This window comes from Haliotis cracherodii, unplaced genomic scaffold (genome assembly GCF_022045235.1).
Source record: "Haliotis cracherodii isolate W230 unplaced genomic scaffold, xgHalCrac1.p SCAF_11, whole genome shotgun sequence".
Lineage (NCBI taxonomy): Eukaryota > Metazoa > Mollusca > Gastropoda > Lepetellida > Haliotidae > Haliotis > Haliotis cracherodii.
The window spans coordinates 9,944,569-9,960,380 of NW_027266266.1; the positions used below are offsets into that span (position 1 = coordinate 9,944,569).

At 40.4% G+C, this 15,812-nt stretch overlaps 1 protein-coding gene across 1 annotated transcript; it reads right to left on the reverse strand.

The window, feature by feature from the left end:
- Nucleotides 1–292: 292 nt before the first annotated feature.
- On the reverse strand, nucleotides 293–11,110 carry LOC139455370 (EGF-like domain-containing protein 2). Its single transcript, XM_071236927.1, has 10 exons — nucleotides 11,065–11,110; nucleotides 10,048–10,173; nucleotides 7,955–8,083; nucleotides 7,090–7,313; nucleotides 6,354–6,505; nucleotides 3,925–4,061; nucleotides 3,072–3,156; nucleotides 1,887–2,061; nucleotides 1,081–1,195; nucleotides 293–519 (listed from the first exon to the last, which is right to left on the reverse strand). The coding sequence occupies exons 1-10, from the start codon at nucleotides 11,108–11,110 to the stop codon at nucleotides 293–295; spliced, it is 1,416 nt and encodes a 471-aa protein (XP_071093028.1).
- Between the last annotated feature and the right edge of the window lie 4,702 nt (nucleotides 11,111–15,812).

Sequence of the window (15,812 nt, forward strand, 5' to 3'; positions counted from 1 at the left end):
CGCTTTTAAACATATTCCTGCAATAGAAGTTAATATCTCAAGATGAAGTGGCATGCTCTGATATTGTAGCTGAATGAACGAAAACTCGCCCTTCACAAGGTTCTGTGCATTTTTAACAAAACAATTGTTGGATTGACCTTCTGATCGAGACGTTGAAATAAAAAAAGAAATTAGAATTATTTGAGGATCGGTAAAGGTGCATCGCCTCTTCAGTAAATAATTCACATTAAGAAATTAAATTAAATTAAATTATATTAAGGGGGAGAGTCTCTGTCCGTTGTTCAAGTGAGGATTACAGACGTTTCGCGGTGGCTGATGACACTGCATACACACCAGTCTTGGACTCCCTGTTGCTGTGACGACGCCGACGAGAAAAGACAACGATGACGATGAGTGCGCCAGACAGGAGGATGTGGAAGAAGATGGCCACAGCCATGGCGATGAGGGCTGTTGTCATCTCCCAAGATGTCTCACAGCCCGTGGCTGTGATGCCAGGGATAGTATCTGGGTTTGAGTTTTCTGTGAAGAAGTTACGGATGGTCAGTAAACGTATACACGATATTTGAATCTTTCTGTGGTACACTTGTGTGTAACCTAGACTATGTGAATGACTGTGATACACGGAGAGGAGACAGGTTTGATGAGCACTGACATTACATTTATGTTTATTCCTAGACTGGAACGTTGATTCTTTAGAAGTGTTACTAAAATAGGACTACATTTTGTCACCTTCAAATTGTCCTCCGCGGATCTTCACCAAATAGGACTACATTACGTTACCTTCATATTGTCCTCCGTCCTGACTACGGATCTTCACCCAATAGGACTACATTACTTCACCTCCATATTGTCCTCCGTCCTGACTACGGATCTTCACCCAATAGGACTGCATAACGTTACCTCAATATTGTCCTCCATCCTGACTGCGGATCTTCACCCAATAGGACTACATTACGTTACCTCAATATTGTCCTCCATCCTGACTACGGATCTTCACCCAATAGGACTACATTACGTTACCTCCATATTGTCCTCCGTCCTGACTACGGATCTTCACCCAATAGGACTACATTACGTTACCTCCATTTTGTCCTCCGTCCTGACTACGGATCTTCACCACCTTGGAAAGCTGCACCTCGTTCTCAGCATCCCTCTTCCTTCTGCCGTAACCGCCGTCTGGAGCGGTACAGTTAACCTGACATACAGAAGGTGAGAAATGCCCAGTTTAATATCCCTCCCAAGAATACATGTGTTATTCATGTAACGAGATGGTGTTCGGGTTGAGGGGGTTACAGAAAATCTGAGGTCAAATAATGTTTTTGCAGTATTTTCTGAAAAACGTTATCCTAAGTGCATTTCACGCCGAAGACCCGGGTTCGATTCCCGACATGGGTACAATGTGCGAAGCCCATTTGTAGTGTTCACCGCCGTATTATTGCTGGAATATTGCTAAAAGCGTTGTGAAGCTAAACTCACTCACTCACTCACTCACTAATTTAAATAAGTGCACTTACATGTCGCATGTTCATAGGGTATAGCTGTTGCCCAGAGGTTATATTTTACCAATAGTCTTCTGTGTTTTATGTGATTGATTTGGTTTCTATTTCTATTTCCGCTATGTTATGTCAATTATATTTTTTTACAATCCAAACAGTTGTGTTATCACCAACCGGGCGGCAGGCCAACATGTCTTCAGTCACACAAATATTTCCCTCGAAGTGGAAGAGCGTATATCTAGTTATTGTGTAAAAATATCGTTTTCAATAGTCATTAATTTATTTGTTTTATCAATATGTGTCTACTTATGTATTTTTAGATGATGGTATACTTGGAATATCGGTGATTTTTATGTCCCTCAGTGAAGACGATTAAAAGCTGCCACCTACCGGTTCACAGGTCGAGTTGTCTGCTGCCACACAAACTCTGACCCGGAAGGAGAAAATCACTTTGTCATTTCCGTCGAAGTGGAAAGCCCTTATTTTCAGGTTTAACTCCTGTTTATTGCTAGAGTCGGGGGTGACTGCCTCTGAGATGACAGGGAACCCGTCAGTGTGCACACAACTGAAACACACATGTGGACCTTGATCGTTAGGAGGCAATTCTCTACAACGTTCTTCCGGGTCCTTTAAATGCAGTGAAATATGAACATAAATCAAACTATATACACGTTTGATTTCTGAAGTACGCTCTCCCAACTTTGCCCACACCCACTACAGAACAAAGAACATTAATTGAAATGCGAAAACTGTCCGAAACCAAAAGGTGTTTGAAAGGTTTTCTCTATTACCAGGGACAGTAGAAAGGACATGGTCTTCAGACAAAGTAAATGATAACTCTAAACATATCAGGGACCTTATAATATCATACATGCAAGAACTATTCTGGAGATGGCGTGTGAGTATTTGTTGACATACTACTTTTTCATTAACACTTCAAGACATTCAATGTTTTTCGGGCCAAACGTACATTTTTGGACACCCACACTATGTTTAGAACGTGCAGCATGTCCATTAAAAAATGGTGTTTAAAGTGGCCTTGCGCAATGGTCACCACATACAACAGCGACACGTTCTTCACGTTAGGACATGCTTCCTTGTCATATAGAACAAACCCAATGTCAAAGTTCGCTGGTTTTAAAGTCGAGTCTCTCGCAGGTTTCTTTTTGCCGCTTGTGGGGGCACAGCAAGTCGCCGCGATTCACTTGCCAGAGTTGCGTCCCTTGGGCACACCAGAAACCTATGATTGTAGGTTCGAATCCCGGTTTCTAGGTTTGTCAGCACCATACCCGTGCTCGTGGGTTTCACCGAAGTGGTAAACGTCCGAGACCTGCATTACTTCGGGCTTCCCTCCCACATTAAGCTGACACGCCGCGATATAACTGGAATACTGTTAAAAGCGGTGTTAAACCCAACTCACTCACTCACTGTTGAGGGCTAAAAACTGAGAAAAACCTAATTTTCGAGATTTTTCCACCATTCCTAATTTTTAATTATTATGTGTTTCGGTATGGATTGAACAATTACTCATCACTGTTCTCGGTGGAAAGTGTCCTGCCTGGAGACATCACCTACCTTCCTTCTATCAGCTTCAGCGTCTTCGTGTCGTTGGAGATGGTGTTGTTGGCCTCCCCCTCCTCCACCCGCAGTGACGTGTATACTGGGGAAACAGTGTTCATCATTACTAACTATGTTATAGTCAAAACCCGGGGGATACTTCAACCAATATTTCACCCTCTTTAACTTACTACTTCCTGACATATTCTGGTCATAGACTTTGGTTAACGAACACCTGGTGTCATCATTGTAACCTGTACTATTGTTCGTAGGAGTAGGTTCTTAAGTTATGATTGCATATTTGAAAGCAAAAAGGCTATGATGTTTTAAAAAAAATTCTTTCTGATAATATTGCACTGCGGCCTACATGAAATCAACAAGACATTTTTTATCAAAACAAATAGACCCTTGAACGTCAAATATGACCAACATTTCTTCATCTTCACATTACCATTTCCTAACATATTTCTGGTCATCTACTTTGTGTTGGACTGGAAGTGCAGGAAATGGTCATACGGTTAACGAACACCTGGTGTCATCATTGTAACCTCATCATTGATTAGGAGTAGGTTGTTGAATTTTGCTTCCATATTTGAAATCTGTTAGTCTGTGGCGATAAAAAAACCCACACGTTCTAATAATATTGTACACTGCGGTCTACATGATATCAAACCCGTGAAGATCCGGGGTAGAATAGGTCTTCAGCAACCCATGCTTGCCGTAAAAGGCGAGGCGTTTGAGGCGACTAACAGGCTCGCTGAATTGGTTGATATATGTCATCGCGTCATATTGCTGAGTGCGGCGTTAAACAACAAACAAACCAAAACAAACATGATACCAACAATAAATCTTTGTAATTGAATTGAATTACCCCCTTGAACGCCAAATATGAATTTAAGTTCTGTCCCGACGTCAACAGGATCTCCTGTGTAGCTGTCACCGCTGACAACAAGAAAGAAGTCCACCGCCTTGGCAATATCCGTGCGGGACACTACGTGCTGGCTGTGCCTGAGAATAAAGTTTTTGTTACACATTTGGCAGTTTAATATTATATGGTTCGAGTTATAATAGTATTGCGATACTTCAAAAACAACACATCAAATTATCACTTTCAAAATGTTAGTAATGCCAACATGTGTCATTAATTATTATGAATACGTGATTGACTTGTGGGGCAGAATATGCAAACCTTTTCGTCGACACCTGGCGTTCTCACTTTGATGGTGATTCAGACACTCATGTATTTGTACGCCTGCGCCATTGAAGTCGTGTACTACATGCACTTACACGACCCGTGACGCTGTATTCTACACATACTTACACGCCCACGACGCTGTATTCTACATATACTTACACGACCGTGACGTTGTGCTCTACTTCTACTAACAACCCAGTGACGTTGTGTTCTACTTCTGCTTACACGCCGGTGACGTTGTGTTCTACTAATATTTACAGGACCGTAACGATCTATTCTACATATACTTACACGCCAGTGACGTTGTGGTCTACTTCTACCAGCACCGCAGTGACGTTTTGTTCTACATCTACTTACACGCTTGTGACGTTGTATTCTACTTCTACTTACACGCCAGTGATGGAGTCTTCTACTTCTACTTACACGCCAGTGACATTGTGGTCTACTTCTACCTACACGCCAGTGACGTTGTGTTCTACTTCTACTTACATTTACACGCCAGTGACGTTGTGGTCTACTTCTACCAGCACCGCAGTGACGTTGTGTTCTTCTCCTACTTACACGCCAGTGACGTTGTGTTCTTCTCCTACGTACACGCCAGTGATGTTGTATTCTTCTCCTATTTACACACTAGTGACGTTGTATTCTTCTCCTACTTACACGCCAGTGATGTTGTACTCTACTTCTACTTGCACGCCAGTGACGTGGTGTTCGTTCTACTTCTACTTACACACCGGTGACGTTGTGTTCTACTTCTACTTACACGCCGGTGACGTGGTGTTATACTTCTACTTACACCCCAGTGATGTTGTGTTCTACTCTACTTCTACTTACACGTCGGTGACGTTGTGTTCTACTTCTACTTACACGCCAGTGATGTTGTGTTCTACTCTACTTCTACTTGCACGCCAGTGACGTTGTGTTCTACTTCTACATACACGCCGGTGACGTGGTGTTCCACTTCTACTTACACGCTTGTGACGTTGTGTTCTACTTCTACTTACACGCCAGTGACGTTGTGTTCTACTTCTACTTACACACCAGTGACGTTGTGTTCTACTTCTACTTACACGCCAGTGACGTTGTGTTCTACTTCTACATACACGCCAGTGACATTGTGGTCTACTTCTACCTACACACCAGTGACGTTGTGTTCTACTTCTACTTACATTTACACGCCAGTGACGTTGTGGTCTACTTCTACCAGCACCTCAGTGACGTTATGTTCTTCTCCTACTTACACGCCAGTGACGTTGTGTTCTTCTTCTACTTACACGCCAGTGATGTTGTATTCTTCTCCTATTTACACGCCAGTGATGTTGTATTCTTCTCCTACTTACACGTCCGTGACGTTGTGTTCTACTTCTACTTACACGTCGGTGACGTTGTGTTCTACTTCTACTTACACGCCCGTGACGTTGTGTTCTACTTCTACTTACACGCCCGTGACGTTGTGTTCTATTTCTACTTACACACCAGTGACGTTGTGTTCTACTTCTACTTACACGCCAGTGACGTTGTGTTCTACTTCTACATACACGCCAGTGACATTGTGGTCTACTTCTACCTACACACCAGTGACGTTGTGTTCTACTTCTACTTACATTTACACGCCAGTGACGTTGTGGTCTACTTCTACCAGCACCTCAGTGACGTTATGTTCTTCTCCTACTTACACGCCAGTGACGTTGTGTTCTTCTTCTACTTACACGCCAGTGATGTTGTATTCTTCTCCTATTTACACGCCAGTGATGTTGTATTCTTCTCCTACTTACACGTCCGTGACGTTGTGTTCTACTTCTACTTACACGTCGGTGACGTTGTGTTCTACTTCTACTTACACGCCCGTGACGTTGTGTTCTACTTCTACTTACACGCCCGTGACGTTGTGTTCTATTTCTACTTACACGCCCGTGACGTTGTGTTCTATTTCTACTTACACGCCCGTGACGTTGTGTTCTATTTCTACTTACACGCCCGTGACGTTGTCGTCTGTATGAACTTACATGCCTTTGTCGTTATGTTTTGCATATACTTACACGCCCGTGACGCTGTCGTCTGTATGAACTTACATGCCTTTGACGTTATGTTTTGCATATACTTACACGCCCGTGACGTTGATCCTGACGACTCTGCTGTCAACCACTACATTTTTCTCCAGGATACACTTAACGTAGTAGCGGTCGTCGATGTCGGTCAGCAGATTCGGACTGTATTTGACCACCACCACACGGTTAAATTCTTTCTTGTCGCCAGTCTGTATGAAGATGGCAAAAGTAGGAAACGTTTAGTCATGTCCTCGATCTATTCTCTATCCAAGTATGACAAATGACAATTTTGTATTTACATTAGTTAACTGGACGAGTAAATATCTTTGAATGGTAAAATAATACAATCAAAAAGAAAGGGTAAGAATTCTGATTTACATCTTAAATTGTGTTTCCAATCCCAATATTAAAAGAAAAAATCTAATTACTTTGGTCATTTCAATTTCAGTCACTCCCAATTGGCAAAGCATTCACGACTTTAACAGAGTTTTCAGAAAACGATCGTTTTTCTAATCATCACGGACCTGTTTAATCACCGTCCGTTCGTGAAGCGTAGCATGGGGTGTTTATCGTATACTTAACATAATATACACTCTTTTCTTGAGAGCTTGCTGATTTAATTGATTTTCCATTAAAACATGAAACTGCCTGGTACTTGGCACGCAGTGGTAAATTATACATGCACAAGGGGGCGTTACCTTGGGCTTAATGACGTTGATAAAAGAACGTGGTATGAACGTTGATATTCAGATTCTTTGTGGTCGTATGCATCATGCATGTGGTATGTACTTACAATGACTGGCACGCTGGGGCCGCAGGCTGCACTGTCATGTTCTACTTTGATGTAATGCCCCTCCCAGCTGTCAGGGATCTTATCAAACTTGATTGCCGGATTCGGCACTCCCTGGGAGTCGCAACCAGCGATGCCTTTCTTGTCCTCCACGAAAGCGTCGAATCCAGAAGAACTGTACGGGTTAATCCCAATGACCATCAAGTCCGCTACGCAGGTCAGGGAAACTGAAGAGGATCAGTGTTCGAAAACATAAATTGTCAATAAAGGAGATTAACCAGTCACGATTTTCTCCCGAAACAAATTTATATCCATTTGGAGTAAAGGGTAAAATAGCTGTGGAAAATATTGGAAGGATCACTGAAACTCTGTGATGACACCAGGTGATCGGGGAAAGGGTAAGCATGTCCGTCCACACCGGTAGCACCCGCCATTCACACAATTCCATCAAAGAGTAATGTACAGTAAACTACGGTTATAACGAACTGACGGATATAACGAACTGACTTTTTTTGTCCCTAAAATGTGTTGTAGTTATGCTGTATATATGCCTGTAACGAACTACGGTTATAACGAACTAAGATTAGTGGTCACTTTGAGTTCGTTATAACCTTAGTTTACTGTATTCATTGTCTAACGTTGCACAGCAGAACTCCTGCCATGCAACGGCGGCCTAAAAACACACCAGACAATCAGATGATAGATGAGCCCGATAATCCAGTGACACGATAGTGCATTTCCTGAAATATCATGCCTTCATTTCTGTGTTATATACTCATGCATGTTCAAATATATTTTTGAAAGGTTATTCTAATTTTTTTCAAGGATGATATAAGATGAGGTTCGATACATGGAATCGCTTGCTCACATCGATCTTTTTCACACATGTCGCCGTAGTGTTCGCTGTCGCAATAGCATTTGGCTCCTGTACCGTCGTCATAGCAGGTGCTTCCATTGACACACGTAGAGATGGTACAGCTGCGCTGATCAACGTTAACTGACAAAAGTAAAGATGAAAAATGAATAGAACAAAATAACCAACAAAGTTCGTGATTAAGTCTGTTATACATTATTGTGATATTGACCAGTCAGGTTGAATAATCAACGGTTCTTGGCTATGACTGTTTTCAGATACTTTCTCTTATATATCATATACATGGATGCATCTAGAAGTTTGGCGCTTGTCATTCAGAACGTTCTGTATGTTCAGGCCATAATTCGCGGTCGGTTAGCCTAGTGGTTAAAGCGTTCGCTCGTCTTGCCGAAGACCCGGGTTCGATTCCCGACATGGGTACAATGTGTGAAGCCCATATCTGGTGTCTCCCGCCGTGATATTGCTGGAATATTGCTAAAAGCGGCGTAAAACCATATTCACTCACTCACTCAGGCCATAATCCGAATGTTTTACGTCACGTTTCGCTCCATCCCACCATGTCACAACGGGGACCCCGAGAATGGACTTCCCTCATTGTACAAATCTGTGACTTAAACCCGACTCATCGGTGTGACGTGCGAACGCTCTCCCAGTAGGCCACCACAGCGCTACTCATAACTGAGATTGTGAATATGGTTGGTTGGTTGGTTTGTTGTTTAACGCGCACTCAGCAATATTTCAGCTATATGACGGGGGTCTGTAAATAATCGAGTCTGGACCAGACAATCCAGTGATTGACATCACGAACATCGATCCATGGGATACGATGACAAGTCAGCGAGCCTGCCCACCCGATCCCGTAAGTCGCCTCTAAACGACAAGCATAGTCAGTCGCCTTTTACGGCAAGCATGTGTTGCTGAAGATCTATTCTATCCCGGATCTTCACGGGTCATATACAAGTAGGGTTTATTCCTAATATAGGATTTTTACCATCCCAAAACAGACAAGCGTGGTGCCTCTCAAAGAAGTTACGTGATAATTTCTTTATCATATAATGTCATTCTTCAATTCTCACCCTGACAAACATTGTGATTGAATGAGCGCATGAATATGTGTTACGTCAGTGTATCATCGAAGTCAGTGATCAGTCAGTTGGAAAAATAGTTCCAAGGAAAATTTGTTTAAGACATATATATCTTATGTGGATAATGATAACAAATTCATGGTATGACATAACAATAAGCTTCAATTAACGTTTGAATATGACTACAAGGGATTGTTTTTGTGTAAGTTTCTGCATGTGAACAGGCTAACGCGTCACCAGGTCGCCGCCGAAATAACAACACTAATGAAGAGTTTTCCATCTACTGTCCGAGTCAGATATTGCCAGATGCCGGTATTTTCGCGGTGGTGAGGTCTTCTTATCAAGAACGATATTCATAGTAATGCTTCCCCTAAATGACTCGATCGCAGATAAAGGGCGATGTCATGTTTGTTAAGAAAAGCTGAAAGTAGTACATATCTGACCTTTCTTATTTACATATTTACAATCCAATAACTCCAACTTATACCTTTAGTTTATCCTACAGAGGAACCGACTCACGATGTAGTTACATTATGCTGTCAAAACGTCAATAGCTGTGTTCCCTCCAAAAGCTGAGAGAGTTAATAAAACCCTTTCACTTGAAGGTGAGGTGAAATGGGGTCTAACGTCGCGTCCAAGATTATTGCACTTATTATAGCGACGTGCATGTACGTGTGTGTGTTTGTGTGGCTGCTTGTACTAGTCCGGACTGATGCCGATTTATAGTGCTAGCTCACTGAGATACCATGCCGCAGTTTAACATGAATATCCCACTCAGAAACAGTATACTGACTCCGAGCCGACCAGTCCTTGTTTTAGCCCCTTAATACCGAGCGCCAGAAAGAGTAACAACAAGTACCATCTTTTAACGTCTTTTGGTATGACGCGGCCGGGGATCGAACCACGGACCTTCCGCTCTCCGGGCGGACGCTCTACCAATAGACCACGGAGGCGGTCCTTCTCTTGAAGAACGTATGTGTACAAAAACACGTGAGTACTCACCTAATTCAAGGCCGCAGTCATAACCACTGAATTCCGGGGTACAGGTGCAGTTGGCGGATGTGAAGGTACAGTTCCCGTTATTCAGACAGGCCTGGTTAGGGCGTCGGCAGTCGTAAGTGGCCTGAGCTAAAGGGTTCGCTAAAGTTTAGTTGAAGTGGGAAATATATACTATTTCATTATAAATATTTCCGTACGTTTTGGAGTTTCATTCTTGATTTATTGTACTTTTCAAAGATTGTCACAGATTAGGAGTATTTTGTATAATTGAATTCCCCAATACTTACAGGTACACATTCAGAAAATAAGATCTTTGTTTGTCTCTCAAACATTTATTATGCACCTATACACTATAGTACTCACGGAAATGAAAAAAACCTGTTTTTTCGACCTCAGATCTTAAATTAATGCAGTTAATATACAAAATATGTAAATATTCAAATAACTAAATTAGTACTAATTGATCCGTGGCACAAATACAGCATTTCAAATGTTTTTATGCCTTTTTACACGTAAAAGTGTGTAAAAATGTGAATAAAACAGACTATTGTGAAACAGGGCATAACCAGGTGTAAGTAGATCAAGGTGACCTATGACACCTTGACGACAGGTGAGAACAGGTGCGTAATGCCTATAGTCTGTTTCTGCTATGTCAATTTGGACTTAGTTTTATTTTTGAATCCTGAAAGTGCCGACAAATTACCTCCTGTAAAGTACATTTTGTATTGTTCACTGAGATCAAACTAGCAAATCCAGACTAGTACTTTTCGAGTTGTTTTGTTATTTCGTATTTACAGCTACGTAACACTTTGTGTCGATTTTTAAATTGAGAAAAACATTTTTTTTTCATTTCCGTGAGTACTTTAGTATCACGAATGGAATATTTGTATTGTAACAAAAATCAATAAAAAGAACATGCATTTTGTTAAAAACAACAACATAAGAATATACGATATAATTCAAATGCCAGCTTTACTGAAGGCAACATGAGACACTTGCCGATGTAGGAGTACTACTCACCAAGGCCGAGTGACAATGTCAGAACCAATATCGGAACACTGGCCATGATGGGAACTAGAGCAGCAACAGAAGTCATATTCATTTATTCATATGATTAATGCCAACCACATAAAATAAATACAGTAAAACACGGCTATAACGAACTACAAGAGACCGTAAAAATCAGTTCGTTATATCCGTTGTTCGTTATAGACGTTTTCTCTCGGAAACGTCGGCCATCTTGGATAAAACAAAACACAATACGCGTAACTGCAGCATTGACTTGTATTAGCAGTGATCACTTCAGAGCATTCAATTGATAACATTTCTTAACATTCATTTAAGTATGACAAGGTTGATCCTTCATCACTGATTGTGTTGCATACCAAATCTCCTACTCTAAAATGAAACAATATAATCCCCTTTAATTCTTCTCTGGTGTTGACGTTTAATATTTCCTAAGAAATGATATGTAAAAAGCAACTGATGCTTGGGAACTGGTGGTCAGGCTCGCTGATTTGGTTGAAGCATGTCAATTGCGTAGATCGAGGCTCAGGATATCAATCAATTGATTATCTTGTCCAGACTCGATTATTTACAGACCGCCGTCATATAGGTGGAATATTGCTGAATGCAGCCTTTAACAACAAAAAAATAACTAAACAAACAAATACATTCAGAGGAAGTTCCAAAATATGACACGTCGCTTGTCAACATGAAGCGCGATGATATCACATGCTATGAACTTTACGTGGAGTGCTTACACCTCCTTAAGAACTAGAACATGTGTATTTGTGAGACTTGAATGAAACATCCTATTACTGCCAAATAGCGTGATCCAAGTAACATAGAACAAAAGGCGTGAGCTGCATATTGGAAAACAAGACTTCAGTTGTGTTCTGGAGAGACATGCAAAATATTAATCAAAGGGCTTACCTTATTCTGATCAAGGTGTCTGTTCAGCAGAAAATGAACCAGTGCGCAAACATATGTTCTCTTGTCCATTTTATAGTGGCACTTTAAAAAAGTTGACAATATCCATTGGCTGGAAATGTGCACTTTAACGCATATGTCTTCTTTGTTTTCAGGCCGCCGTCGAGGAGAATTACGGCGTCATAAAACCAAAAAAACCAACCACTTACTCTTTTCATGAACATGTGTATTATAAGCATGGTATATACATGTTTAAATTGGATTTTACTGAAGACATATGAAATTGAATCTCCTTTACTTGGAAGGCACATGAAGAATGAGAGTATACCTCTTACTATTATATATGTGGCGTTAAGTTATTAATCAAGAGGATAATTAATGATGGTCAACAAGCGTTGTTATGTCATCGAGTGGTGTTGTTAGAATTGGTATTTTCTTGCCAAACTAACACATTAGACGAACAGTGTACTTAAAAACCGCCAGAAAATATTTTATGCATAATATTATTCAAGCTGGTTTTGCATGTCTGTACTTCTCCAAGTACTTATCAAACAACGTAGAATAGATTATTCTTTTTGTTACCTTGCCTGGGGCTCGACATTAATTAATGGGATAAATTGACTGATCGGCTCGAAGTCAGTATAATGTACTTGAGTTGGATATCCATGTTAAAATGCGGCATGGCATCTTAATGGGCTACACTATTAAAACCAGCATAAGTTCGGACTAGTAGAAGCAGCCACACATATATATGAACATGCACTTCGCTATAAAAGTGAAATAATCTTGGACGTAACGTTATACACCCCATTTCACGGGACGGCAAACGCCGTACTCGAACATAAAGGTTTTCTGGACGGATTCGTCAATATTCAATAGCAGATAGAAAATGACATTTCCAAACGGCAGACTCCAGCAACCGTGCAGTGGATGTCATAAAGAGGAACTAACAAAACCGTCAGATAGTTGTCTTTTAACGATCGTCAATGGATCTCTTCAAGTCATGACGTGGCAGTACCGCGATGATTACCTTGAATGAGTGAGTGGGTTAAGATTTACCGTCACATCGGCAGTATTTCAGCCACATCGTGACCATGGTGACCTTGAGCTACGAACTGCCTATATATCTGTATCACCATTAATATGACGACTAGGCAGGGAATCAGGGATGATGAGCGATCCTCACATGAAAGCTGCTTGCGATGTGATGATGTATCACCAATAATGTGACGATTTAAGTTTATCATCACTCGGCAAAGATAGAAGATGTATCACTGCCAGTTATTGACTCTGCTTTTGGTAGAAAGTTCGTATTAATATGAAAAGGCTTTTGTCGCTTTTATTTATGCAATAAAATGTCTATATCAAACCCTATCTCTTTGGACTTAGAAAGAACCATTCATCTGACCAAACATGGAATATAATACTTTATATGTAATGCATAATGCTCCATACACGCGCTGTTAGGACGTTCTAAGACAGGGTACCTTCACCCACCAATACCCAACAGATACACAGGAGCCAAGAACAATCCGGGGAATAAACATCAAAACATCTTCTTAAAAAAACATCAACGCTATCATGTAATGATGTAATGGGGATCGTTTGGATATTATTATGTAAGAAAGGTGACTTCGTCATGTGCATTCGACATCTTCCAAACCTTGACTCAGGACTTCCGATTCTTGTCCTTTTTTAATGGGACTCGGTCATAACATGTGTTGAAGAATCGTGTGGTCCAGACGCTCGACAATTATGGCTGTTTTTGACATAAGTGGGACATATACGATGTTGTGAAGAGATAATAAAGCATTATATGTTTTGGCAAATGAAATTTGTATTTAGATAGCACGAGCTAGTGTACAGGGAACGATTGAAACCTAATTAATCATTGTGCACATTCCAGCGATTGAACTCATCCCTCTTGACATACAGTCTTGTGGATGGATTTATGCCATTCTGAAAACATATGAGTCAGTTTCACTGGTCTCTTTTATTTCTAGCTCAGGTAAGTGGCTATTTAACTATTATTATCTATAAGTGATCATCGGTATGCTTTAATCGTTTTTTAAACCTATTGGTCAAAGTACCTGTTTTGATTTGATGATCCGAAAAGATATTCAAAAGATCAGCAAGGTGGGGGGGGGGGGGGGGGGGGGGGGGGGGGGGGGGAGCACAATGAACATAAAAATAACGTTTATGACACGTGTTGGATTAAGACAGTCCTGTGCATGTGAATATGTCTTGGGATGCAATGAGAATCTCCTTGGAGCAATTGCTTTCCTGGTCACCAATTGATCGGTTGACATAAGCGTTGGCTTGGGGTTTAATTTTGACTATCGTCTGCTGAAGGCATATATTGATTCGTTTCATTCAATCATTGTCACGCTATTTTAAATTTCAAATCCCGAACTCTTTTGTTTGTGAGAATGTGATTGGATGCAAGACCAAAACGTTCTAATCTTGTAACGTCATTGTTCGACTGTTGTAACGTCATTGTTCGACTGTTGTAACGTCATTGTTCGACTGTTGTGACCTCACGTTTCGGCTGTTGCATCACAAGGGAGCATTACAATATCTACAGTCATCTGTGCTTCTCAACAGATATACATGTACAACTCTTGGCAATTTTTACCATTTGAACAAAAACAGGCATGTCTGTTAACTATGCGTTTTTAATAAGGTCGTGATGATTTTGCATAGAACAGCTGGACGGTACATTTTTCCATCAAATAAAAGAAGTGCATTTTAATATTTGTTTGCAAGGTGACGAACCCAACATTTGGAGATGATCTTTTAATTAACACATACTTTTTGTACTGAGAATGCCATTGGATAATAAATAAAGTCTTACCATAGTGTCTTTAAATATGAAATATATCAACATTCGTCGATAAAAGTAGACAACCTCTCTGAGTTTTGCCACTTTATCGACTTTTGTTCATAAATTCGATATCAAAAGATTACCGTAATTTCACCCTGTTAATATTCATTTCTCTAAAAACTAGATGTAAAAAAGTAATAACGACACATACATGTACTCTTGAATAGAATTTATTCGTTTCACTAAAACACTTATTCCCTTCATACATAATACACTGGTATATATATGAATGTAGGATACGTGGCACTCAAGGTTTAAAAAATAGAAATACCCGGATAATGTACATAACGGTGAATTTTTTTACACAGTAACAATACATTCATTGTGTAATATTAATTATAAACGTACGTTTTCTAAGAGAGTAAGGACTTGGCTAATAAGTGGAAAACAGTATGAATCAAATTGATTTAAAATCAATCAACATGTATTGCCTACCATTCACTATCATCAGTTTGTCCGATATTGCTTAGAATATTGCTAAAAGCGGCGTAAAACCATACCCACTCACTGAGCAGTTCGTGACATACATTGTAAATTTAAACACATATGTGACACTTAAAAGACAATATAAAGCCTATTATTGGACATTAAAATACAGATTAATAGGCACAGTACTTCGATTTATGTAAACCATACAGGCTGCATCGTTCTATTGAACGATCCGTCAAAGATTACGCGACAATAAATATAACGTTTATGTGAAGCAAGAATTGTGGTGAACTTCTTGCAGTGTAAGCACGCACTGTACAGCGGATTGTCGGCACTTTCACAAAGTAGAGGAAACGTTGCTAAAACCATAATTGCTTAGATATAGTCAGAATCGTGGGATTTTGTATCGAGGTAAGATAGTTTTTCATCTTCATCTACAAAACCAGATATTATTTGTAAAACTATATAAGCCTGATTTATTTTTTATACAAAACCACCTTACAACAATATAATCGGAGACAAT